A 25,525-nucleotide genomic window follows, 5' to 3' on the forward strand; every position below is an offset into this window, starting at 1 on the left:
ATGCTACTAGGTCAAAGACCCAAATGATAACATGAAGAGGCCCACCACCTCTTAAATCAAGTTTCCACCTGGGCCTGACTTTCGTATCGAAATGTTCTTTAAAAAAAATTGAGAAGCTTTTGTTTTGTTTCATTTTATTGAGTAGTCAGACAGGCAAGTCAATCTTGCTTTCTTTAGGTAAAGATTTACTGTAACCTCTTTTGCATTATGATGCAAGAAATTCCAGGTGCTAAAGGAACAGAAGCAGGCAGCAGCAGAATCAGGTTCACAGCCAGACAAGGGGCTAGCCTTACCCCAACCTTATTTCTGTTTTCCTCTGACTCCCATCTCCCCCAAGATGTCTCTCTCTCTCTCTCTCTCTCTCTCTCTCTCTCTCTCACACACACACACACACACACACACACACACAAGCTATTCAGTCAGTCAGCTGGTTAGGTAACATCTAAAGCATTCGGGTTTTCCTACTTAGCAAACTAAACTGATTCCTTTAAGATATTTTAAAAGAAAGGACTCATCCGTTCCTCTGAGCCTTTGCCCATAATGCATAGAACATCCTCACAGGAAGCAGCATAGTAGAGTCAGACCTTGATTCAAATCCTAACTCTGTTGCATAATAGTGGGCTTGACTTTGCTCACCTGTAAGCAGGGAAATTTTCCTACTTCATAAGGTGCTTGGAGAAGTTAAGGAATAATATATAATGTGCCTAGCATAAAGCTTTGTACAAAAAAGGCATTCAGTACATATTAATGCCTTTTTGCACAAGAGGTCAAAAGTCACTTGGGCTCTACCTAGAAACCCAGGTTTTTTAACCCAGGGCCTTATTCCTGAGATGGGTTTGCTTAGTATGTGTGTGTGCGTGTGTGTGTGTGTGCGTGTGTGGGTGTGTGTTAAATTTTTTTAATTTATATCCAAATTAGCATATAGTGCAACAATAATTTCAGGAGTAGATTCCTTAATGCCCCTTACCCATTTAGCCCCTCCCCCTCCCACAACCCTTCCAGTAACCCTCTATTTGTTCCCCATATTTAAGAGTCTCTTATGTTTTGTCCCCCTCCCTGTTTTTATATTATTTTTGCTTCCATTCCCTTGTGTTCATCTGTTGTGTCTTAAAGTCCTCATATGAGTGAAGTCATATATTTGTCTTTCTCTGACTAACTTTGCTTAGCATAATACCCTCTAGTTCCATCCACGTACTTGTAAATAGCAAGATTTCATTTTTTTTATTGCGGAGTAATACTCCATTGTGTGTGTGTGTGTGTGTGTGTGTGTGTACACACACCATCTTCCTTATCCATTCACCCATCGATGGACATTTGGGCTCTTTCCATACTTTGGCTATTGTTGATAGTGCTGCTATAAACATGGGGGTGCATGTGTCCCTTCGAAACAGCACACCTATATCCCTTGGATAAATACCTAGTAGTGCAATGCTGGGTCATAGGGTAGTTCTATTTTTACTTCTTTGAGAAACCTCCATACTGTTTTCCAGAGTGGCAGCACCAGCTTGCATTGCCACCAACAATGCAAAAGAGATCCTCTTTCTCCGCATCCTCGCCAACGTCTGTTGTTGCCTGAGTTGTTAATGCTGCTTAGTATATGTGTTAATTATTTCTCAAGACTAAATGATGATAGTAGGAGCAAAGGGGGAAAAAGGCCCCACCTCCTAGAAATACTGAAGGATCCAGAAAGAAACACAGCAAACAACATTTTCCTTCCCCTGTGCACATCTCTCTCCTTCCTCGTGGTATGGGGCTACAGAGCTAAAGGAAAAGTTCCCTTGGTACTTGAGAGAGAAAGAAAAGTGATGCACTTTTAAGAAGAATTCTCGGTTCTCTCCATAGATACCAAACACAAAGGTCAATGGATCAGAGCTTGGCAGAGGTATCAGGCAGCAATGTAGGGAAAGGGAAATTTTCTTTCAGTATGCACAGAATGGTTAGGGAAGGGCATTTGTCACTTTGGTTCTTCTCCTTCAATCCACTGAGCAGCAACAACAGTAAGTGACGACATCAGAAAGAAAAGCATCTACAGAACTAACAAATGCAAACACTTGACAGGTGAAAAAGCTTTATTGAAGCACACATACATTTCAGGGGGTAGAGAACAAAGGAGCAAGTTACAGCCCAGGATCCCAAATGATGCTTTCTGTTACAATATTAATCCACACCCACACCAAACCTTTTAAAAACACTCCTCTATTCAGTTCACATGTACAATAGAAACCACTGCAGCCACCCCTAGTCCAGTGGCCTTATAGGAGAGTCAGCTAGCAGACTCTACCAAAAGGGATTTCTTCTCCAGTATACACTCCTTTTACAAACAACTCTGTGTAGATACTGTTGCAAGAATAACAAGGTCAGTTTGGTACAGTGAGTTTCAGAAAATGAACCTTAGATCACCAGACCCTTCTTAGAAAGGTCTCAGCACACCACACCCATGTTACATCTAGGTCAAGTATAGGAAACAACAGAAAAAATAGAAAGTGAAACCACTTCACGAAGGAAGTCAGAATAACTGGGAGATTCTCTGAACATATTCTCTTGGAGCCCTAACCGTGCCCAGTCTGGAGAAACACTGGGCCAGTTTAGACAGCACTTGGCTATTCTGGCTGGTGTAATGGTATGTCCATCATATTCTGTGTGGTACCACACTGCAGACACAAATGCTAAGAAAGATGTGGTATATGAGAGTGACGATATCTTGTCTTTTATTAGAGAAATGAGGAGGTGTCCAACAAGAGCTGTATCTGTATAAAATGCAAGGATCCAGTGTGGGCTGGGAGACATTTCACTGTCAGTCCCTCTGGTCCTATGAGACCACTGAGAAGCCATTGTGGACATGTCCATGATTCAGTCAAAAGGCCACTATCTAATTAAAGTGTTTTTCTAAAGAAGCTCCATTATAAGGGTCCCCTAAAGGTCTAGGGAAGGTGTATGGAGCTTGAAGAAACAGGAATTTTCTTAGCATTTAAAAGAAAACAATTAGACCAAAGTAATATGGAAATTGCTTAAAAACAATAAGAGTTAAAAACCAAGTTCCAGAAATATATCAAGGTAAAAATAGAGTTCAAAACATAAATTGGAAAGGAAAGAGCAGACCTACTCACCTCTCTCCCATCTTCTCCTGTCTTTAGTAACCCAACCCTGCTTCCCAGAGCCCTGGCCTCAGACCTATACAAATGCCAAAGGTAGCCAGGGCTTCCTGGGGAAGTAGGAAAAGAATTGCAAGACAGGAGATAAAAACTTGTTTTAAAGGATTTTTAAGCTAATTAAACATCATAAAGATAAAAGAATGGACTCTCGAAATATAGTAGATTATGCACAAATGAAAACATTTTAAACAGACCCTTATTCTTGAGCCTGCTTTAAAAAGAGGAACAAACTTTCATCACTCTAACATAATGAGATTTGTAGAAATATATGTTTATTACACACACATACATAACACACATGCACACACACACATACATACACTAAATATAAATCTTTGCTCTTGGTTTCTTCGCTTCCTCTGACTTGCCCTGGACAGGACAAGACCTGCATAGAAGGACAGGGGCTCATAAGCCCAGCTTCTGCTTGGCCATCGAGGAACGGAGCTGCAAAGTCCCTTCCGCCCAAGACCCTGGGTACTGTCGCATCTTCTGCCACAGGCTCACTTCTTCCCCAGTCGAGTCCATCCAGTCTACCACTTCCCCATTACTGATCCCTGAGGAGAAACACCAGAAGCAGCTGAACAGGGAACCCACTCCACAGCCCACCAGAAAAGAAGGGTTATACAGCAAGGGTAGCCATCCTGTAAAAGACAGTGTGCTACGAAGATAGGTTGCTGGGACAACAGTCTGTAAACTGCTCCCTATTGACCCCGAAAAGCTATTTCTGTGCTCTTGAGACTCTATCAGGAGACTTCAAGTTGATGAAATGGGACTCCAAACAGCACATGGTAGCTTCAGACCTCTTATTCTGGGGCCATTACAGAGCTCTAAGTGTCTGACACCTCATGCCAGAGCTACTGCCCTGCTGTTATTGCCAACTTAACTGAAAAATTAAAAAAAAAAAAAAAAAGGAAGCAGCAGCAGCTGAACACCTTTTTCTCTAGCTGTAGATTCCAGGACTAGAGTTCAGATTGTATGTGGCCTCATTCCTATTCTTTTGTACACTCATTCTTTCAACAAACATGTATTGAGTGCCTACTGTATACCAGGTACTCTTCTGGGCTCTGGAGATACAGTGGTTAACAAAAAAAGTTCTGCCTTGCAGGCAGCTTATATTTGGACAGGGAAAGCAGGAAATATACAAGCAAGTCAACATACTTCAGATAATGAGATATATGTCATGAAGTAAATAAACAGGATGATCTATAGTGCCTAGATCAGGGCCTTGTTTAGATGGAGTGGTCTGAGGGCCTGTCCAAGGAGACATTTGGGTTAAGCTCTGAAAGATGGGAAGGAGCCTGACTGAGGTTAACTATAATTGCAAAGATTATGAAATTGGAATAAGCTTGGTATATTTGGAGAGCAGAAAGAATCATTGTGCTTGGAGCATGGCTGAGCAAGCAAGAGAGTGATATAGGATGGATCATAAAGGAACAAAGGGTCCAGAATCTATAGGGGCCTGTCAGAATGGCAAGAACTTTGGACTGTCTTCTAAAGTACAGTAGTAAGCCACTGAAGGGTTTTAAACAGGAGACTGATATGACCCTGCTTACATTTGTAAAAACATCATTCTAGACACTTTGTGTTAAATGCTTTGTATGACTTATTAATATACAAGTAGTATTAAAAGCTGCAGGCATGCAGAGACTATAGAGAGGGGAAAGAGGATTCAAAACTAAGTCTTGAAAAGCACCAATATTTAGAATGGGTAGAGAATGGGAAACCCACAAAGAAAAGTGTAGTATCAGTAGAAGCTAAGTATTTTAAGAAAAGGGGAGTGATCAGGGTGCCTGAGTGGCTCAGTCAGCTAAGTGTCCAATTTCGACTTACGTCATGATCTCACAGTTCATGGGTTTGAGCCCCGTGTCAGGCTCTGTGCTGACAGCTCAGAGCCTGAAGCCTGCTTTGGATTCTGTGTCTCCCTCTCTTCTACCCCTCCCCTGCTCACACTCTGTCTCTCTCTCCTCCAAAAATAGACATTAAAAAAATTAAAAAAAAAAAAAAAGAAAACGGGAGTGATCGGCTATGTTAAATAGCATGAATATTCTTGTAAGATGAAAACAAAATTTTGTCATGAGCAATTGCTCAGTGAAGTGGTCAGACAGAAGCCAGATCACAGTGGATTGAGCACTAAAAGAGATGTGAGGAAGTAGAGACAATTTAAGAAATTAGAAGGGGGATGTGGGGTCAATAAAAGATTTATTTCTGTTTCTTAATATTGGAAATACCAGAGGTTATCTGTGTTCACCTCCAGGAGGGAGGCAGAGAGAGTGCAAGTGATCAGACAGGAGAGAGAAGAGATTCCAGAAGTGAGGTTAGGAAGGTGAGGGTGTGATCCAGAACACTTGGAAAGAGCTTGGCCTTTGCTAGAAAGGACCCTTCTTTCATTATAACACAATGGAAGATGGAAATTATAAGTACAGATACAGGTAGGTTTTTAGACTTTTTTGGTGATAGGATGATGGCATTCTTGGCCATCAGGGTCACATTTATCTGTACAGATAACAGTGCATGAGCTCAGCCTTCCCCTAGGTCTGCACATAGTAGGCACTCAGTAAATATTGTCCAAAGGTTAACTGAAAGGAAAGAAGACAACTCTTGTTATAGAGGAGCTTTGAAGGAAGGGGGTTGGGTATAGTAGGAGTGAAATATATAAGAGGCCTTTAAAATAGTCAGGATGGGAGAGAGGCTCTCACCAGTGCCAACACCCAGCCTGACCCCTCCCAGGAAGTCATTGCTGGCCATGTGCTCCCGGTCCCACACAGTCAGTTCCAGGCACATGTGTTGTAGATCTTCCAGCCTCACGCCATTGTAGACAAATGTATGGTTGTAGTGGGGATTCAGAGTCTTCTTCATCACAGGAGTTTTACGCTTACTGGCCTTGTTCCTCATGGGAAGAAGGTATCTGGCAGAGGATGGGGAGTAATCAACAACCTACTCAAACCTGGCAAGTAACTATCTATCTAAATTCCCCTTTCCCTAGCTAGCCCAGGCAGGTAAGTCAACATTCAGATCTGAGTACACACACTCCCTCCTTTGAATATGCTGAAGCAGAGTTCTCACTACCTCCACTAGATCATTCACCTGACTCAATTCCTTTAACCTGGAGAGAAAATTAACATAATGTTATAGTAAACTGTTATCTACACTCTACCAGACATGGGTGTTAGATATTGGATCCCATTTCTTTCTTTCTTTTTTATTTATTTTTTACATTCTTTAATTTAAATTCAAGTTAGTTAACATACAGTGTAATATTGGCTTCAGGAGTAGAACCCAGTGATTCATCGCTTACATATAACACTCAGTGCTCATGATTCCATTTCTATTGGACGAGGTTCTCTTTAAATAAAATCAATAGTAATAACTATAGGCCTAGCCAAACATGATTTTCAAGAGACCTTAAAAGTCAGTGGGGTGATGTATAATTTGGGGAAAGCTGGAATTGTTGAAATATTGTGGAGAACAAAGTCCTGAGTTCCTAAATCTTAATAGTCAGGGGACACAGATTTTTATTCAGGATTAATTAAAAGCATAAGTGTATAAGAGAGGGAAAGTCCAGCCTATTTACCACCCTCCTCTTTGGAAATCCACACTATGTCACAGTCCAAACTGAGCTTAGACCAGTACAAAGGTGGCTGTGGAGGCTTTGCTGTTACCTATTTTCAGGAGCAAAGTTGGTTGCTGGAGGTGGTAGGATATACAAGGATAATATCCACAGAGAAAGGTTAAATTGGGTTCATCTCTTAGCTCTCTTGTCCTAGAACTGGTTAGTTTGATGCTGGTCCAGGGACTTACCCCTTGACAAAGCTGTCTGAAGTCCCTCCTGATTTGGCAGCCGTCAGGTTCTTGGCTTCTTTGATCCACACCTGGAGCTCTCCCCCTTCCCCACCTTTACCTGTAAGGGATGTCAGCCATAGCAAGTGAGCCCCTACACCTTCAGATTTGTCTTGATCTTTATCTATATAGCACCTTCCATCCCTTGCCCCTAAAGGCAGCAAGCTTCGCGACAACTGGACCACACCTGACTTGGAGTCTTAGGACCTAACACAGTGCCTGACAGTAACCAACAGGTGCTCAATTAATAAGGACAACAGCAACAAATACTTTTAGAAAACTGGCTATGTGCCAGATCCTACATTAAGCATTTAATTCTCAAAGCAACCGTATAAGATATGTACTATTATTCCTATTTTATAGATGAGAAAATGGGAGTTTAGAGAAATAAAGTTGCCTGAAATTTGTTGAAGAGTTTTTAAAAAGGGAACTCCTCTACCTGTGTTCTTGATCCCATGCCCACTTCATAGGACTCATCAGATGTCATCAATTTCAATCCCCACTTCCCATTTTTAATATCTTTCTCTACCAGTCCTATCCCCTCAGTCTAAATATACACTAATATCTCTTCTTCTTTTCTTCTTCTTCTTCTTCTTCTTCTTCTTCTTCTTCTTCTTTTAAAAATCCTTTTAAAAGAAAATCTCCCTTTACCCTTATTGGCTTCTCAAACTATCCTCCATGTTTCTCCTTTCTTTCACCAACAAGTATCCTGAAAGAAAGAGCCCACATTCACTACTTCTACTTCTTTGCTTCATTCACTCAGGCTAGTTTCTGGTGAAATCTGGCTTCTGCTTCCACTTATCCACTGAATACTCAACCTAACGCCAATGCACCATGTCTTCTCAATCTTCTTTGGCCTGATATCCCAATACTATTGACGACTCCACTCTTTTCTTCTTCAATATCTTTCCTAATAACCCTCTACCCTCACTGGCTTTTCTTCCTCTCTTCATCCTTTAAAAGGTTGTCCTTGCTTCTCTTCTCTAGTCATTCTGCACTCCCTTTTTGAGGATCTCTTTGATTCCCCAAGTCCTATAGATTAGACCTTGCTACAGGTATCTTTCTAAGAACTCTGGCTTCTCATTGCACAAATGGATCGAATTCAACTCCTTACCATTAAGTTCAAAGCCCGTTTCAGTTAGGCACCAGCCTCATCAACAATTCCAACCCCACTCCTGTAACTCCAGTGCCACTGATCTTGATCCCATGTCACTACCTCACTACTTACATACAGCCCTTTACCATGCCTTTTTAAAGGCATTTACCATGCCTTTTTAAAACCTTTGCTCCTGCTATCTCTTCTGGAACTGCCCTTCTACCTCATCCACTTCCTTTTCTTCCTGGTAAAATCTTAAGTCCAGTTTCATCCTTACTTCTTCTTTGAAGCTCTCCCACATATAACCAAAGAGAATTCAGGACTCCCATTATCGGTGGTCTTTTCCTGTCTGTCTTTCTTGCTAAACTAAGCTCTTCAGGGGAAGACAAATATGTCTTATTCATCTACATATCCACAGTCACTAGCACAGTGCCTGGTGTGTTGATTCACTCTTCCTCAACCTTGACCTTCCTGTCCCTCATACTTCACTACCTCTTGCAACCACCCGTTCTCACCCCCGAAGTTTCTGTTCTATTCTGCCCTCTTAATAGCTTGCCACAGCTAGACCAAGTTCAAGTCAGTTTAATAGCCTAAAAAAATAAGTGCTAACCCTAAAATATTCCCTTCTGGCTGAAAACAATGCAGAAAAACCTTACTCAGTAAAGGAATCTTTCCCAGAAGATGATCCAGGGAGCCTCTCAATCTGGTCTCTCCAACAGTGCTAGCCACCAGCTGCACTATCTCACAGACACCCCATAGAAAACACTAAGGGCTAAATCCAGCACACACACCCCAAACTCACTCTTTTTCCGGTCACCTCCAACAGGGAGTTTGGAGGCGGGGATGTATTTCAGTGAAACCACCAACTCGCCTTTGTGTGATGGCAAGCCAGTCGGCGACTCAGCACTGATCTGAAACACAGGGAAACCCGACAGTTCAAGCTGGGCTTCTCAGGAGTTGTTGAGACTTCTCGCTAAGGAGATTCTAAAATTAGCCCTAAGAACAGCTTCATAATGTAAGAGAATCCACCTTGTGAATACAATCCAGGGTCCCAAGGCCATGGCAGCCACAGGTTTCCAAGGCAGTTCCTTTAGAAGGAGCTGCAGAAGAACCAACAAAGTCTTCCGCAATTCCCACTATTTTGCTAATTTGGGGATACAGTTACTAGATTCCAAATACCCTCAAAGGTCTTCCAGCAAAGTTGCCACACAAACTCACAGGGACTGACACCATGGTGAAGAGTCTTGCTATCAACATCGTTAGTAAGAGCCAAAAAGTGGGAACAGCCCAAATGGCAATCGATATAGGAAAGGTTAAATGAGTGATTTTAATGCCATGTATGGCATATAAATTATGGCATGCAATCATCAAAAAGAATGCAGGGAATCCATACATGCTGACTCAGAAAGATAGCCAAGGTGTACTGTTAAGTCAGCAAAGTGAAATGCATAAAAAGTTTCCCACTTTTATTAAAATATATTCATGTCTGTACATGTGAATATGTATGTATATAAATAATGATTATTATCACTTGTATAATAGTTACTATGTGCCAGGCACTGTTAGAAGTACTTTAAGTATATCATTTTGTGTAATCCTCAAGACAGTCCCTATGAGATAGGTACTATTATCCCCATTTACAGGTTATGGAACACAGAGGTTAAGTAACTTGCCAAGGTCATACAGTTAGCAATTGGCAGAGGCAGGATTCAAATTCAGACAGATTGGCTCCAGAGTCTATGCTTTTAATAACTATACTACACTGCATAGAAAAACCCAGGATACATACAAACTTAACACTTGTTTATTCTACAGAGAGGAGTGGACTGGGGAAAGGAGAGAGGGCTTTCACTTTTTACTGTGTGTATATCTTCAGTGTCTTTTTAAAGAAAATGGTATGTATCACTCATATGATTTTCAAAGACAAAGCATAATTTTTTCTAAAGAGAGCTTGCAAAGATTTGAGGGCTAGGCGGAGGGAGCTCCACTGCAAGGATTTAAATATGTCACGATTTATAATTTTATATTTATTTACATTACTTTTGATTAATGGCTGTCTCTACCACTAGAACCTCAATGCCAGGAGGACAGGAATCACCCTATTTTTGCTCAGCCTAGTATGCCTGACACTTAGCAAAGTATCTGGCACACAGGAGATGCTCCAGAAATATTTACTGAATGAATGTAAGAGTGAGTGAGTGAATGAATGAATGAATGAATGACTGGAATGAGCAGCAAGTGGCCTGTTATCTTTGGCTGTTGGTAGCAGAATTGCTTCCCTCTATTGGCTTTCTTGGCATGGTTCTTTTCTTTTTGCTTTGGTATCTAGAATGTGAGCTGGTGCAGACTAGATGTACCCTGTCATCTGCCTGTGTTCGCTGGGGGTCCACTAACCTAAGGTCCTTAGCATGGAGTATACCAATGCCAGGAAAGCATAATCCCCACTGGTTTGGAAAAATGTACCACTTACCCAGAATGCACAGTTTAGTGTATGGGAGAGATACAAAAGAATAGGGAAGTGGATGCCAGGAAGAGAAAACTGAATGGGAGCAAATGGATTGCTAGGAGACACACACACATGCACGCACGCACGTAAAGATAGATCAGAGACAATAAATGTAAAATGTTTTAAGTTAAAATAGTTATGTAATACTGGAGTAGTCTTCTTTGATGTTTATAAATGTCTACAGAATTTATTAACTCCTAGATTGTGAACTTCAGTAGACTCTTAAAAACTAGAGTTCAGCCTTAGCTAGAAATTGGTGTATTTTTTCAGTGGCATATTTTAAGAGCAAATGACTCCATTTTAATGCAGTTTTTTTTCTTTTGATGTAAGACACTTTTATTGGCACTGCTTCATAATGGTGTATGGTGATGTTTCCAATATAATTATATCAACTGTAGGCCCCTGAGAGAATGACTTGTGTGCCAAATGCTTAAGAAATTCTAAATTTCTAATAATGTGCTATAGTTTGGTCATAATTGTTTTCCTGTTTTTATTAGTATTTAAAGGGGCAGATTTAACATTGTTAATATTTTCCATGGAGGGCAGTAGCTATCAAAATATTGCATGTATTTTTCCTCTGACTCAGCAATTCCACCACCAGAAATTTCTTCTATAGTTACATTCACATAAGAAGGCCAAGACATATTACAGCATAGTTTTAACAGCAGAGAAAGCAAACAATTTATTATACAGGCACATGAAAGAATACTATACAGCAATGAAAATGAGATAGATATGTAAGTGATGGCATAGAAAGAGGCCCATGATAAATAATCAATTGTTAAATGAAAACACTCAAGACATGTACATGATGAGGTTCATATAAGCCTATTTGCATAAAAAGGAAAAAAAATATAAATCCTTACATTTATATCCATGCTGCTTAATACCAAATCTCTATGAAGATATCCAAGTAGTTGATAACAGTGTTTATTTCTAGATAATGAAATGTACTTTTCTTTTTATACACTTCTATGTTGTTTTCATTTTTAACCATGTGCACAGAAATCCTTTTATTCTTAATTTCTTAAGCAACATATGCAGACATGGTAAAAAGCTCAAACGTCATGGAAGGGCATACAGAGAAAACTAAACTGCTCTCTCATCTCAGTCTCTCTTCCCAGAGGCAGCCACTACTACTAGCTTCTTGTCTATCTTTCCAAAGATAGTCTCTGTAACACATACTACTTTTAGCATTTAAAATGGTGGTGTAAAAAAATTTTACCAAGGAACTTTTCCATTGAACAGTTCATATTATCAAGAAATCCTAATTCTGTTTTAGTGATCTTAACCAGAATGACAGTAACCTACTGAATGTCCATTATATGACAGGCACTGTTATCTCCATTTTGTAGATGAGTAAACTAAGACTCACAGAAGTTAAGTGATTTACCTAAGTTATTTTATAAGAGAGGTGACTTACCCAGCTGGCAAATAACAGAACCAGAACTCAAATCCAGGTTTGCACTCAGATCCCAGGCACTACAATGCATACTGCTATATTCTCGCCTGAGATGCCATCTCCAAAGTAAAATTGTCCCTGGCTTGTGTGACAAAGAGCACAATAATTAGATCTCCATGAATTCCTTTACTTCCCACTGCTTTAGTAAAAAGATTAGCTTGGAAAAGGAGTATAGATTAGGATACACCCAAAAGGTTAGCTTGGAGAAAAGATGCAAGTTAGTATGTTAGAATATGCCCAAACTCTGGAACATTATGAGGCAAAGCTTGGCACACACATGAAAGACTTTTCAAAGGAAAACTATGGCTTCATCCTTTGCCTGGCCTACAATTGCATCTGAAATTACTGTCAAACTCAGAAGCTCCAGCAGGGTGCGCTAGAACTCTACAGAAGATTTCATTCAAAGACGCTACCAATATGTACCAGCAGAGATCAATGTAGACAATGCTACCTCAGAGCCAACTGTGTAAGTTGTGAAAGCAGACTACCTTCCCATGTAAAGGCAAGCAATGATCCAGTTTCTTATCAAGTTTCCAGGAATCCATCTGGACCTCTGCCTCTCCAAGGAAAGTGTTTCTGCCAAAACGACCATGATGCCAAACTGAGAATTGCAAAGTCCTCTGAGCCAGGAGAGATTCTGGGATCTCATACTGTGAAAAAAAGAAGCCCAGGATGATTAGTTTGTGGTAATTCCTAAGATTATTCAAAAATCTGAGCAACCATACCCAAAGTCCATAATCCTGAATACCAAATTACTTTAATCCCTAAGAATTCTGAATTTCCTTCATGAAAGCCTCCACTTACCCCATTTCACAAAAACCTACCCTATTCTATGGAAGGACCTGGAAAATTAATTTTTCCTTGACTGGATGAAAGAACAATGGAACATTCAAAAAGGATTGCCACAGAAACTCCTAATCCAAAATAACTTTTTAAAATATTTGTGGTCACATGAACCTCCGATTTCACAACAATCCAAGAAAGCCAGATCACCTTTGTTCTCTGGGAAGTTAGTATATGAACAGATGCGAATGGTGCATCTTCAGAAACAGACATGGCCACTGAAAGCCATGTCAACCAGCTGTGTAGCAGAGGAATTGCCACATAAGACATAAGACAGGGCAAGTTCTACTCCCAGGGTCTAGATACTTACTCTGAGGGTCTCATCATATAGCGGATTGATAGTGTCCCGCTTGATGCTGGTTTTTCTTTTTCCTTGGCGGGACTTGTCAGGCAGAAGATAAGTCTTTACATATCTAGAGACCAAAGAGAGAACGGAGTCATTTGTTGTCTTTTCTGAAGCCCATTCTTCACTTCTCTGCTTTCCATATACATATGCCATGGTGAAATGAAAATGTCACATCTTTTAGTCCTCTTAGACATGTCCTTCTTTAGTCCTCTTAGACATGTCCTTCTTGTATTTTCCCAGTCCTGGTCCATCTCCCATATCTTTCCTAACCACTCTCAGTCACACCTCCCTGTCTGCCCAGGAAGTGATAACCTCAGTTCAAGAATGCCCACATAGATGCCAGGGTCTGAGCTCTCATCTCAGAGCATCGGTCAGGTTCCAGAAGCACTCACGGGTTAGAGCGCTTCTTGGCTTCATCAGCACAGGCCAGCTGGTGGCAGTCCTTCACATGGATGACCAGAGTCTGTGTTTGCTGCTCATACTTGAGAGAAAAGGCGATCTTGCCGGTCACAAGGATGTTTCCAAAATCGCCAGCTTCACTATAGATACTCATCATGCTGCCAATTGTACTCTGAAGATAAAGCACCCACAAACATCTGGTAAAGGCATACTCCCCCTCCCACATTGCTCACATCTTCCTTCAAAATAAAGCCACAGTCACGGAACAAAACAAAAGCTTCAGAAGCCCCTGCTATAAGCCAGTACTGCCAACAGGCTTGTACTCAGAGCATGAGACAGCCTAGTAGCACACTCATAATTATTGAGGTTAATAATCAGTTCTTGGCTCACCTATGTTCTGTCTCTCTTCTTCCTTGCTTTTTATAAATTTTATTTTTAGTTTTCACTTGTCCCAGAAGGTAGACAAGGAGTACAGGTAGGAGGAAACTATGGTTTTAATATGTTACATACACTAAAATGTTGGCTAGAGGGGGTCAGTTGCTCATTAAAACAAAGTGCCTCAATTATCTTTGGGTTTCTTTTATCCACCATATCCCTATCAAGACCTATAGAAAAAGTGATTCTTTAAGAATGGTGGAGGGCAGGAATCCCACCAGAGGTGAAAATACCTCTTCCTGTCAGGTAGTAGTCGTCTCTGTAAGCCTGCCATTCTATTCCTGTGTGTGAGTAGAAACAAACCCTAATCACTCTGGTTCCTGACTCCGTGTCCCCTAAACACAAATCTTTGTACTTCTGACAGAACTAGGCCCTAATTCTTAACTGTCCCTTTAACTTTATGATTTTGATTTGTATTGCTACTCCTTAATCATACCCTGATGCCAATTAACCCTGCCAGGGTCCCCTCATGACAATGTTCTTTTTCTTTTAAATGTTGATTTATTTATTTTGAGAGCGAGGAAGAGAGAGAATTCCAAGCAGGCTCTGAGCTGTCAGCGCAGAGCCCAACACGGGGCTCAATCTCACAAAGCATGAAATCATGACTTGAGCCAAAATCAAGAGTTGGATGCTTAACCAACTGAGCCACCCAGGCACCCTGACAATACTTTTGAATGTGAGATTTGGGGTGGGCTCTGATGAAGAAATATTATCTTGCTCACTTCATGGCCTGTTACCTTTTTAGAGGAGAAGTTATGGTTTACTGTTCACAAAACTGTGATAAAGAATGTCTCTAGCCCTAATTACCGAATTACCTAACTACTTCCAGGGCAGAGGCTGAGGGAAATCACCTAGCTGTGCACTAAGCAACTATTATCTAAACTGAGGATATGAATAAACAAATGTATCTCACTTACCTGGAAAGAGTGACTAGGATGATTCCCAGGTCCTGACTCTGCTCTAGAGAGATACTTCCTTAATTCCTGGTACCCAAACATGTCTATAGCCACAGAACCAATAGAACTTACCATGGACGAACCACTTCGCATGCTGCTTCTGGCTAGCTTCTGGCGATGCAGCTTCACTAGATGGTCAATGTCTTCTTCTTCCTCTTCCTCTTCCTGGAACAATAAATATAGATTCAGGGTTAATAAAATGAGAAAAAGTTCAAAGACTAATTAACTTCCTTTGGTGGGAGCCATAATTATCGCTAAACTCTGAGGTGTCATGTACACATGCATGCACATATCCTTATTTTGTGTCTCCCATTTCAGGTTTCCAAACTATATTCCAACCATCTTTCTCAAATTTAAAGACAATAAGAATATCTTTTTCTCATTTGTCTGCCCAACCCAACCACCCCTTTACATTTGAATCAAAATAAGTATTTATTTGAACCCCAACTATATATCAAGCAATGTATTTGAAGATGAAAGAGACAATGAAGACAGTATTTTTCTTTAAGCAATTCAGCAACAAGATTTACTTTACAATAAAGATTCATGTTGCCCTTTCCTAAAGAATTAGGTCGATTAAGAGTATCAAGTACTAAGGTCAACTCTAGATTTATAAAATTTCATAGAGTGTACAAGTGAAATACAAGGGTACTTACCATATCTACACTGAGGCCTGGGACAGATTTGCTTCTGTCTCCCAAGGAACCACTTTCATGTCCCACATCTTCCGGGTGAAGATCAATAACAGATTTAGTGTATTCTGAGTGGAAGAACAAAAACCCAAATCAAAAGAAACGTACTCTTCTCCGTACCAAGAACCCATCCAGGGTATTGAGAACTTCAATCTCTAAGGCCATGAAGGGAAACCTACCTGAAGGCCTGAGGATTTTTCTGGTGTTCTTCTTAAATATCATTTCACCCTCATCAATTGATACTGCATTTTGACCCCCAGGCTGAGTTTCCTAGGAAGGAATGAGGGCCAGGAAATGGAAAAGGACTGCTGGGTAGGTGGAGGATGAATAAGGAAAAAATTGACTTAAGAATAAGGCTCAGACTCTGTATCATATTCTGTGTCTCCTCCTCTCTCTGCCCCTCCCATGCTCATGCTCTGTCTTGGTCTCTCAATAATAAATAAATGTTAGAAAATTAAAAAAAAATAAGGCTCAGACTTTTGCTAAATTATGCAAAGTTAAAGGAAAGATTAATTTAATCTTAGGAATTTAATCCTAGGAAGTAGTACAAAACCTATTTTCTCACATGTTTCAACCAAACCTTAAATGCTCCCAAGTGAATCTGAACTAAAATTCATTTAACTGAATTCTTGATGTAAACTATTCCTGAGAAGGGAAAAAGAAAGAGAGAAGAGAGAGAGAGACCCCAACCGACCAATACCTAAAGCTTACCTTTTCTACTTGAGATGTGGGTGCAGACATCTTCTTCCATTCTGGAAAGAGTCCAGATTTATCCAGAGAGTCTCTCCTGGAGGTAGATATAGAAGTTATAACAAAATCACCTCATCACCTTCCCCATCTATGGAAGCTCTATGGAAGGAGATCCACTGGCTTGGGGTGATTGTAGTAACCAAATCCAGAAGGTAAACTTCACATCTGATTTACCTTGAAGGAATGCAAACAATTAGATAAGCAACTTTGCACAAACAGAAGCACTCACTCCCCCCTTCCTAAGGGACATCAGGGACAGTTGCTACTGGTCCAAGAAGACTCCTCCAAGATGCAGCAGCCTGTGGAAGTTAGCATGCTCCAGAAGGCTGTGCTCAAAGCCAACAGTAAATGTACTACTGACAAACTTGTGGCAAGGTCAGAGAAAATACTTCGTTTGACTTGCTGAGGACAGAAGTCAGGAACACTGAAGGCACAGGACCCATGCATCCTGAGCTGGACAACAAAATGGAGACTTCAGTTGAGCAGAAGTGCAGAGACTCGCAGGGGTTTCACCTTGACATGCTATCCGAGTCAGCAGTGTAGCTATCCAGACTCTCATTCTCAGTCTCCAGTGCACTCTTTCCACTTTTCAGCTTGGGCACTTCAAATGGCACGCTAGAATAAAAACCAAGAGCCAATGTGTAAAGAAAGTGGGCTCTCCTGCTGGGAGTCAAGCTTCCTTCCAACCCATTCACAGTGGTAGCCTAAGCGATCTTCCTAAGATAAATATCTGAGTATATACTTTTAAAACTTTTCGGCAATTCCTCATCGCTGTTGGAATTGAGTTAAAACTCCTCAGCAGGGCAAGAAAATCCTTATGATTTTGACCCCTGCTCACCTCTCCAGACTCATCTTTCACCCTCAACCTCTCCTTATACTTTACATTTCCAGAAGGACTAAGCTCTTTTGGTTCCTTGACCATGCCAAAGTTCTCCCTTTTACTCTTGTCTCTTCCTGGGATGTTCTTTGTACGATGAGCACTTTTCTTCACCTGGCTAAATCAACTCCTTCTTCAGGTCTCTCCTTGTATGTCAATTCCTCTAGGTCTCTCTAACTATGCCCCCACTCCAAGTCTAGATTAGTAACCTTCTTATATGCTCCTAAAGCACCCTGATTTCTTGGTAGCAGTCATCACATATGTAATTATTTATGTCTTTCAAGTTATTTAATTTATTCAATAATTTAAACAAATGATTTATTTAATGTCTTTCTCCTCCATTAGACTAAGTTCTGTGAGATCAGTGACTACAAATCTTATTCACTGCTGTGTTCCCAATGCCTAGAAGAGAAATTACCCTACAGGGAGGCACTCATATATTGGTTGACCGAATGTTCTCAGTGGGGCTTAATGTATACACATAAATAACTAGTATGTTTCAAAGACAGTATTCAGAAGACCAGAATTCTTTCTCGGCTTAATGAATGGGCATTCAAAACAGCAGTTCTCATCTCTAAAGGGAAGAACACAATTCCTGGGACTCAAGGAATTTGTGAGAGCAGTTAAGAAAAGGGGAAAAATCATTCTTCCTCAAGAATCTCAACTAATTTCACTTAACTCCCAGGACATGACACTCTCCTGGTCCTCTGACCTTGCTGGGGTCTCTTTCTGAGGCTCCTTTGCTGGTCCTTCATCTCCTAAACCTCTAATCTTTGGATTATGTCCAGGCTTATTCCTTAGACTGCTTCTCTTCAATATCTAGAATTATCCCTAAATGATCTCATCTAGTCTCATGGCTTTAAATATCCTCTATAAACTAATAATTCCTAAATTTATCTCTCACTCAAATGCCAGGCTGGTATTTCCAATAGCCTACTTCACATCTCTGTTTGGATATCTCAAAGACAACAAGTACAAGATTAAGGCCCTAATCCTCCCCCAAATCTGCTATCTCCTCAATTTCATCAACTGACAACTTCCTCCTTTCATTCTCTGGTCAAGGATCTTAATTTTCCTTGACTCTCCTTACTCTCTCACAATACAAATACAATCTGTTAGCAGATACTCTTAGCTCTCTCTTCTTTTTTTAATGTTTATTTATTTATTTTGAGAGAAAGAGAGAATGAGCAGGGAAGGGGGGGAGAGAGAGGGAGACAGAGAATCCCACGCAGGCTCTGTACTGCTAGTGTGGAGCTTGACACAGGGCTCAAACTCATGAAACATGAGATCATGACCTGAGCCAAAATCAAGAGTCGAATGCTTAACTGACAGAGCCACCCAGGCACTCTTTGGCTCTATCTTCAATTGTATGTAGAATCTGACCAGTTCTCATCCCCCACTGCCACTACTTTTGGTCCATACCACCATCATCTAGCTACTGGATGATCACAATAGCTTCCTGACTGAACTCCCTACTTCTACCCTTGTCCCTATACAATCTATCCCCAATACAGCAGTCAAAATGAGCTTTTAACATATAAGTCCAAATATAGAATTACCATATGACCCAGCAATTCCACTTCTAGGTATATACCAAAGAGAACTGAAAACATATGTCCACACAAAAACTTGTACATGAATGTTCATAGCAGCATTATTCATAATAGCCAACAGGCTGAAACAGTGTAAATGTCCACCAATGGGTGAAAGTATAAACAAAATATAGTATATTCATACAATGAAACTTTACTGTCAATAAAAAGAAAGAAACTTCTGATACATGCTACAACATGAATGAACTTTGAAAATATTACGCTAAGTGAAATAAGCAAGACACATTTTGCATGACTGCATTTATATGAAAGATCCAGAATAGGCAAATCTGGTGTCTCTAGAAAGCAGACTAGAGACTGGAGAAAATGGGGAGCCACTGCTTAATGTATGTTATGTGAATTTTACCTCAGTTTAAACAAAGAGAAAAAGATCACGTCATTCAGACTCCTCCTCCTCATGCAGAGTGAAAGACAGGGTCCTTACAGGTGCCAACAAAGTCTTACATGATCTGCTTCTCATCCCTTCTCTGTCCTCATCTCCTACTGTTCTCCCCTTGCCCATTCAGTTCCAGATTACCCAAACGTGCCAAATACAAACTCACCTTCGGGTCTTTATATCTTCTGCTTTCTCTGCCCACAGTGCACTCCCCCCATGTACTCCCAGGGATTGCTTCCTCCCTTATTTGCTTCATGTCTTTGCTCAGATGTCACCTTGTTATTAAGACTTTTCCCTGGTTACCCTAAGTGAAATAGCATATATACACACGTTTTCTTGGCACTCCCTATCCCTTTAGCCTACTTCATTTTCTTCATAGCACTTGTCAACATGTGATATGATATATTTATTTGATTATTGTCTGTGTCCATCCACCCCCAAATCTAAGCTCCAAAAGCAAGGGACTTTATTGTATTTACCAATGTATCCCACTGCCTAAAATGGTGCCTGGCAAATAGTAGGCATTCATAGACATTTGTTTAAAAAATGAGTGAACTATTAAATGAACAAAGAACAAAGTAACCAGAATCTATAATGTTTTAGGCAGTAAATAATAAACTTTCCAGGTTATCACATGATGTTTGCAATAACTTCATGAAAACAGCAGGGTTTGAAATCCTAGGGTGTGCATGAAACAGTAGTCATTTCTTGAGAGATGTATTAGCTTTATAGTCTAAGGCACAGCAGGGAAGTTGATTTCATTTTTACTTTAGAATCGTTCTTTTCCCCCCTTTGTTCCAAAGAATAAAGAACCCAAAGAGGAACCATTCCTCTAGAGAGGTAGTTGAACAATAACTCATGGAGTGTGTTTTCTGCTTGTATTTTTCCTAAATATTAATATGTACTAACTTAGAGATGATACAAATAACCCTGGGGAAAAAAGGCAATTATTGACATCTGTGCAGTAAAAAGTAGACTACGAGATTAGTCCTGGGCTCTAACTATCTGTATAATCTCAGGTAAATCACTTATCTTGCTTTCTTTTCTGTAAAAATAAGAGGGCTGAATTTGATTACCTCTGCGGCTCCATAATTTTATGGCAAAGATCATTTATGGCCACTTAATCTGCTTCCATGTTTATGGTAAATAAGTCTTCTGGGTCCAATGAGACAAGAGGTCATAGACAGCCAGAAGCAGCAGGTTTCAGAAATTACATTCTGACCGATGATGTCAGATGTGTTCATCAGATTCAAGAAATAAAAGCCATTCTTATCCTTATCCACAAAGGAAGAAGGGGGCCTCATCACCTAGAACAGATGAGTCACCCACACAAAGCTGTGTGGAAATACCATACAGATAGCAAAAAGAATGAGCCAGACCCTTAGTGCTGACATGGAAAGATGTCGATGTTATATTTTTCTGTGATTTACACCTTGAGTTATAACTGACATAAATAAACTGCACATGTTTAAGTGTGCAATTTGATGAGTTTTAACATATACAGACACTTGTGAAACCATTACCACAATTAAGTTAGTGAACACATCTATCACTCTTTTTTTTTTAAATTTTTTTTTAACGTTTATTTATTTTTGAGACAGAGAGACACAGAGCATGAACGGGGGAGGGTCAGAGAGAGAGGGAGACACAGAATCTGAAACAGGCTCCAGGCTCTGAGCGGTCAGCACAGAGCTCGACGCAGGGCTCGAACTCATGGACCGCGAGATCATGACTTGAGCCGAAGTCGGACGCTTAACCGACTGAGCCACCCAGGCGCCCCACATCTATCACTCTTAAAAGCTTCCTCTTGTTCCTTCATAATCCATTCCTCACTCCCTACCTGACCCCAGACAGAAAGTGCTGATCTGCTTTCTGCCACTAAAATTTGGATTGCATATTCTAGAATTTTATATAAGTAGAATCATACAGTATAGCTTCTATTTTTTGTTTGTTGTTTTTTGTCTCTTTGTTCTTTGTATCAATAGTTTATTCCTTTCCATTGTTGAGTAGTATTCCACTGTAAAAATAAGCCACGATTTATCCCTTTACCCTATTGGTAGACATTTGAGTTGTTTCCAGCATTTGGCTATTACAAATAAAGCTGCTATGAATATTCATGTACAAGTCTTTGCATGGAAATACGCTTTCACTTCTCTGGAGTAAATACTGAGGAATGGGATGGCTGAATGACAAGGCAGTGCACATTTAAGTAAACTACTACTAAACTGTTTTTCAAAGTGGCTGTACTGTTCCACGTTCCCACCAGCAGTGTATGAAAATTCCAGTTGTTTTACATTCTCACCAACAATTGGTATGGTCTGTTTTTTAATTTTAACTATTCTAGTGGGTATACAGTAGTATCCTATTATGATTTTAATTTGCATTTCTCTAATAATTAAAGATGTTGAGCATCATTTGACATCTATATAGTGTCTTTGGAAAAATGTCTGTTCAAATACTTTGCCAATTTTCTACTGGATTATCTATATTATGGAGTTTTCAAAGTTCTTTCTCTTTCATTTATTATCATTTATTAACATGTATGTAGTATAATCCTTTTTTAAAAAGAAATGAAAAATATAAGAATCCAATCCATATTTATACATTTAGACAGTTATGGTAGTCCATACAACAAAACTAGTAATGACTATTAATGATAATAGCTGGGGGCAGAAGCAGTGAGGCTACAGGGGACTCATTTTACATATTTCTATATTATATTGCTTTTCAACAATCATATAAAATATGATTAAGTTACTTCTCTTTGGCTGAGGGAAATGTAGGGGAAAAACACAAAAGCCAAAACAATTCACCAGCAGCAGCCAAATAAGGAATAAAGTGTCAAGTCATAAGTTCAAAAAGTCATGGCTAAGAAAACAGAAGAAAGATTTAATTCAGGGGCACCTGGGTGGCTCAGTTCGTTAAGCATCTGACTTCAGCTCAGGTCACGATCTCACGGTTTGTGGGTTCAAGCCCCGCATCAGGCTCTGTGGTGATAACTCAGAGCCTGGAGCCTGCTTCGGATTCTGTATCTTCCTCTCTCTCTGCCCCTCCCCCACTTGCTCGTGTGGGCTCCTGTGGGCACGTGTGTGCTCTCTCTCTCAAAAATAAATAAACATTAAAAAAATTAAAAACAAGCAGATGATTTATGGTTGCACAGCAGGATGTAAATGTTATAAGTGCTAACAAAGTAAAAGTAATTTGAGTAATAAAAAAAGGAAGTAGGGGAAAGCATTGGTAGGAAGTGTAAGAAAGCTAATTTCCTCCTCTTTCATAGCACACAGTCCACTGATATTATTGAAACAGGTAGATTTTTTAAATGACTAAATGACTGGCCAAGCACTCCACTGCTAGGTATCTACCTAAGAAAAATGTAAATGTATGTTCATACAAAAACTCACAGTGAAAGTTCACAGCCGCGTTACTCATAATAGCCAAAAAGTGAAAACAACCCAAATGCCCATCTACAGATGAATGGATAAATATGGCATATACATATAATAGAATACTGTTTGTCAATGAAAAGAAATGAAGTCCTGCTACACGCTATAACATAGATGAACCCTGAAAACATTATGTTAAGTGAGAGAAGACAGTCACAAAGGACCACATAGTCTTTGATTCCATTGAGATGAAATGTCCACAATAGGCAAATACAGAGATAGAAAGAAGATCAGTGATTGTTGAGGGATGGGGAAGGAAAAGGAAGTTGGGGGAGTGGCAACTAAAGAGTACAGTACCTTATTAAGGTGATGAAAAGTTCTAAAATCAATTGAGGTGATGGTTTCACAATTCTGTGAACATATTAGAAACCACTGCATTATACACTATAAATGGGTGAATTGTATGGTTACGTGAATTGTATTTCAATAAGGCTGTTGCCAAAAAAGATACTAGGAAAAAAATGATTGTTCAATGGTTTTTATATTTTTTCTTAAACTTAGTGGGATGTTAATGACTAATATCTTTTATGGTAAAGAAACATTTGAAGATTAGCAATTCTTCAATTTTATTTCAGTGTTTTATTCTGTTAAATTCAAGTAAAATTAAATAGCATGCTTTTAATGTATATATTATGATCTAATATAATGCAGATTTTTCAGTCTATCTACCCACCCATCCTTCTATCTATATATATGCACAAAAGGTATTGGAAATAATTTTTACATGTGAATACTGTGGTAGTAGGAATTTGGGCAATTTGTTGCTTTCTTTATTGTTTCCTATACTAGTTAAATTTTTAATAATAAGTATGTGTCATTTTTATTCATCTTTAAATTGTTCTTAAAAGAACAGAGTAAATATGAGAAAATGTTAATGTTTACATGTGGGTAGTGGGATTAGGATTTTTTCCCTCCTTCTTTATTCTTTTCTGTACTTTCCAAATTTTCCTGTAATAAGCAACTATTATTTTCTAAATAGAAGAAAGTTAAAAATGATAGAATTAAAAGGATGTGTAGCATTTCTGAAAGTGATTGCTAGTTCTTACCTGGGCTCCTTCTTTTGCTCCTGAATGATCTTTCTTCCTGGCCAGATATCATCCATCTGTGACTTATGAAGAAGGGACTGTCCCACTGTCTCTCTTTTATTCACTTCAAGACAAACAAAAGCATGGCAGGATGGTGGCGATGAGAGGGGAAGGGAAATACATTACACTTGCAGACGGGATGGCAGTATTATCTTTATATTACACCCCCGCCCCCAGAGCCCATGAAGTGAAACTACCACCAGTAAGAACATAATAGGATTCCACACCAGAGGATCTATCACTGAACTTAAGCACCTAAAAAAAAAACAAAAAAAAACACAAAATTCCAGGAAGATCAGTACCTGAGGGTTTACGGCGCAGGGACATCCTAATTATCTCACTGCCTGTGTGGTAAGCAAAGCGATTCAGTTTCTGGTCATAAAACCAGTCACCAGTTGCCTTCTTCAGCTCTCTGGGAAGGCATAGAAGAAAATGACAGATGAATTAAAAAAAAAAATGGCCCTCATCATTCAGCTAACAAAGGCCAAGGAGAGAAATTCTCACCACAGCAGGGGCCTCATTTCCTCTCTCCATAGGTGATACTCACATTTCCTTGGCGCACACCTTGCACCTCCAGGTACCATTGCTTTCCTGGATTCTGCAGTCCCGACATACCAGATGATTACAGCCCCGGCAAGTGTTGGTCTTGGGAGTCAAACGGCCAAGGCTTTCCTGGCACCGAGCACAGGTCCGATCACTATAGTGCTGGCTTCCCCTCTTGGCCCCTTTCCTTTTTATCTCCAGTAACTCATTCTTCAGTCGCCTGCCAAGACCCCAAACAGAAGCACAAGCACATTTGCGATCTGCACAGGTTGGATGGAGAGATGTTGAGGGGCAGAGACAGTAAGACTATTTGGTTCTGTGAAAGCAACAACTTCAGAGCCCAACCTGACCCAGTGAGGAATTGTAAACCTCACACATGTTCCTCTGAAAGTCACATGGGAGGTGTAAGGAGAGGTTCAGATAAAACTGGTCAAAGGTCTGGGAACTCATGCTTTTTTCTGGAACTCTTACCTAATCCTTTTCTCATCTGCTTTCCGGAGCTCCTCATCTCGTTGTAGAACACTGAGGATCAAATCCCTCTCCACCTCAGACAAAAAAGAGAGGTCAAGTATCTCTGACATGATTTATTCTATTTTTTCTTCTACTCTTCTTTCTTCAAAGCAATCAGACCAGCAGAGTTACCAGAGTTGCCTGAAATAAGATAAGAACTAATTTCACACAGATAATTTACTCCAGAGTAGACCACAGCCCTAGGGCCTTTTAATAGGTTGCTTTCCCCTTAAGTCAGGATAAAAACACAACGTTGAAGTAGCTGACCTATTTACTATTCCTACTCCCACCTGAATCCTGCCCTGAAAATGAAGAGGCTTTGATTTTTGAAGAAAAAGGGTTGAGTCTTTCAGCATAAGCCACTTAGTCTGGAATAAGCACAGAACACCTGAGTAAAACTCCCCCTCTACCAAGTGGATCCTCAATCATCCAATTTTCAATACTTTAAATGTTCTCACATCCCAAGTGTATTAATCCAAATAATCAGACAGATGGTCTCTGTAGTAGAGGAGAAAACCACATGGGGACTCCTGCCAGTTGAAGCCATTTCTCCTTTCCTGACCAGCTTCCATGTACTCAGGACTCAGCTTCATGCTACACTACA

General features: G+C 40.0%; 1 protein-coding gene across 1 annotated transcript; it reads right to left on the minus strand.

Moving 5' to 3' along the window:
• Positions 1-2,059: 2,059 nt before the first annotated feature.
• Positions 2,060-25,057, minus strand: SYTL4 (synaptotagmin like 4). Its single transcript, XM_032592116.1, has 16 exons — positions 24,883-25,057; positions 24,416-24,631; positions 24,171-24,280; positions 23,830-23,932; positions 16,988-17,089; positions 16,436-16,511; positions 15,904-15,994; positions 15,689-15,792; positions 15,105-15,197; positions 13,635-13,813; positions 13,207-13,309; positions 12,542-12,703; positions 8,888-8,996; positions 6,951-7,050; positions 5,849-6,057; positions 2,060-3,706 (listed from the first exon to the last, which is right to left on the minus strand). The coding sequence occupies exons 1-16, from the start codon at positions 24,990-24,992 to the stop codon at positions 3,558-3,560; spliced, it is 2,016 nt and encodes a 671-aa protein (XP_032448007.1). The 5' UTR covers positions 24,993-25,057; the 3' UTR covers positions 2,060-3,557.
• Positions 25,058-25,525: the final 468 nt, after the last annotated feature.

This window comes from Lynx canadensis, chromosome X, assembly GCF_007474595.2.
Source record: "Lynx canadensis isolate LIC74 chromosome X, mLynCan4.pri.v2, whole genome shotgun sequence".
In the NCBI taxonomy this organism is placed as follows: domain Eukaryota; kingdom Metazoa; phylum Chordata; class Mammalia; order Carnivora; family Felidae; genus Lynx; species Lynx canadensis.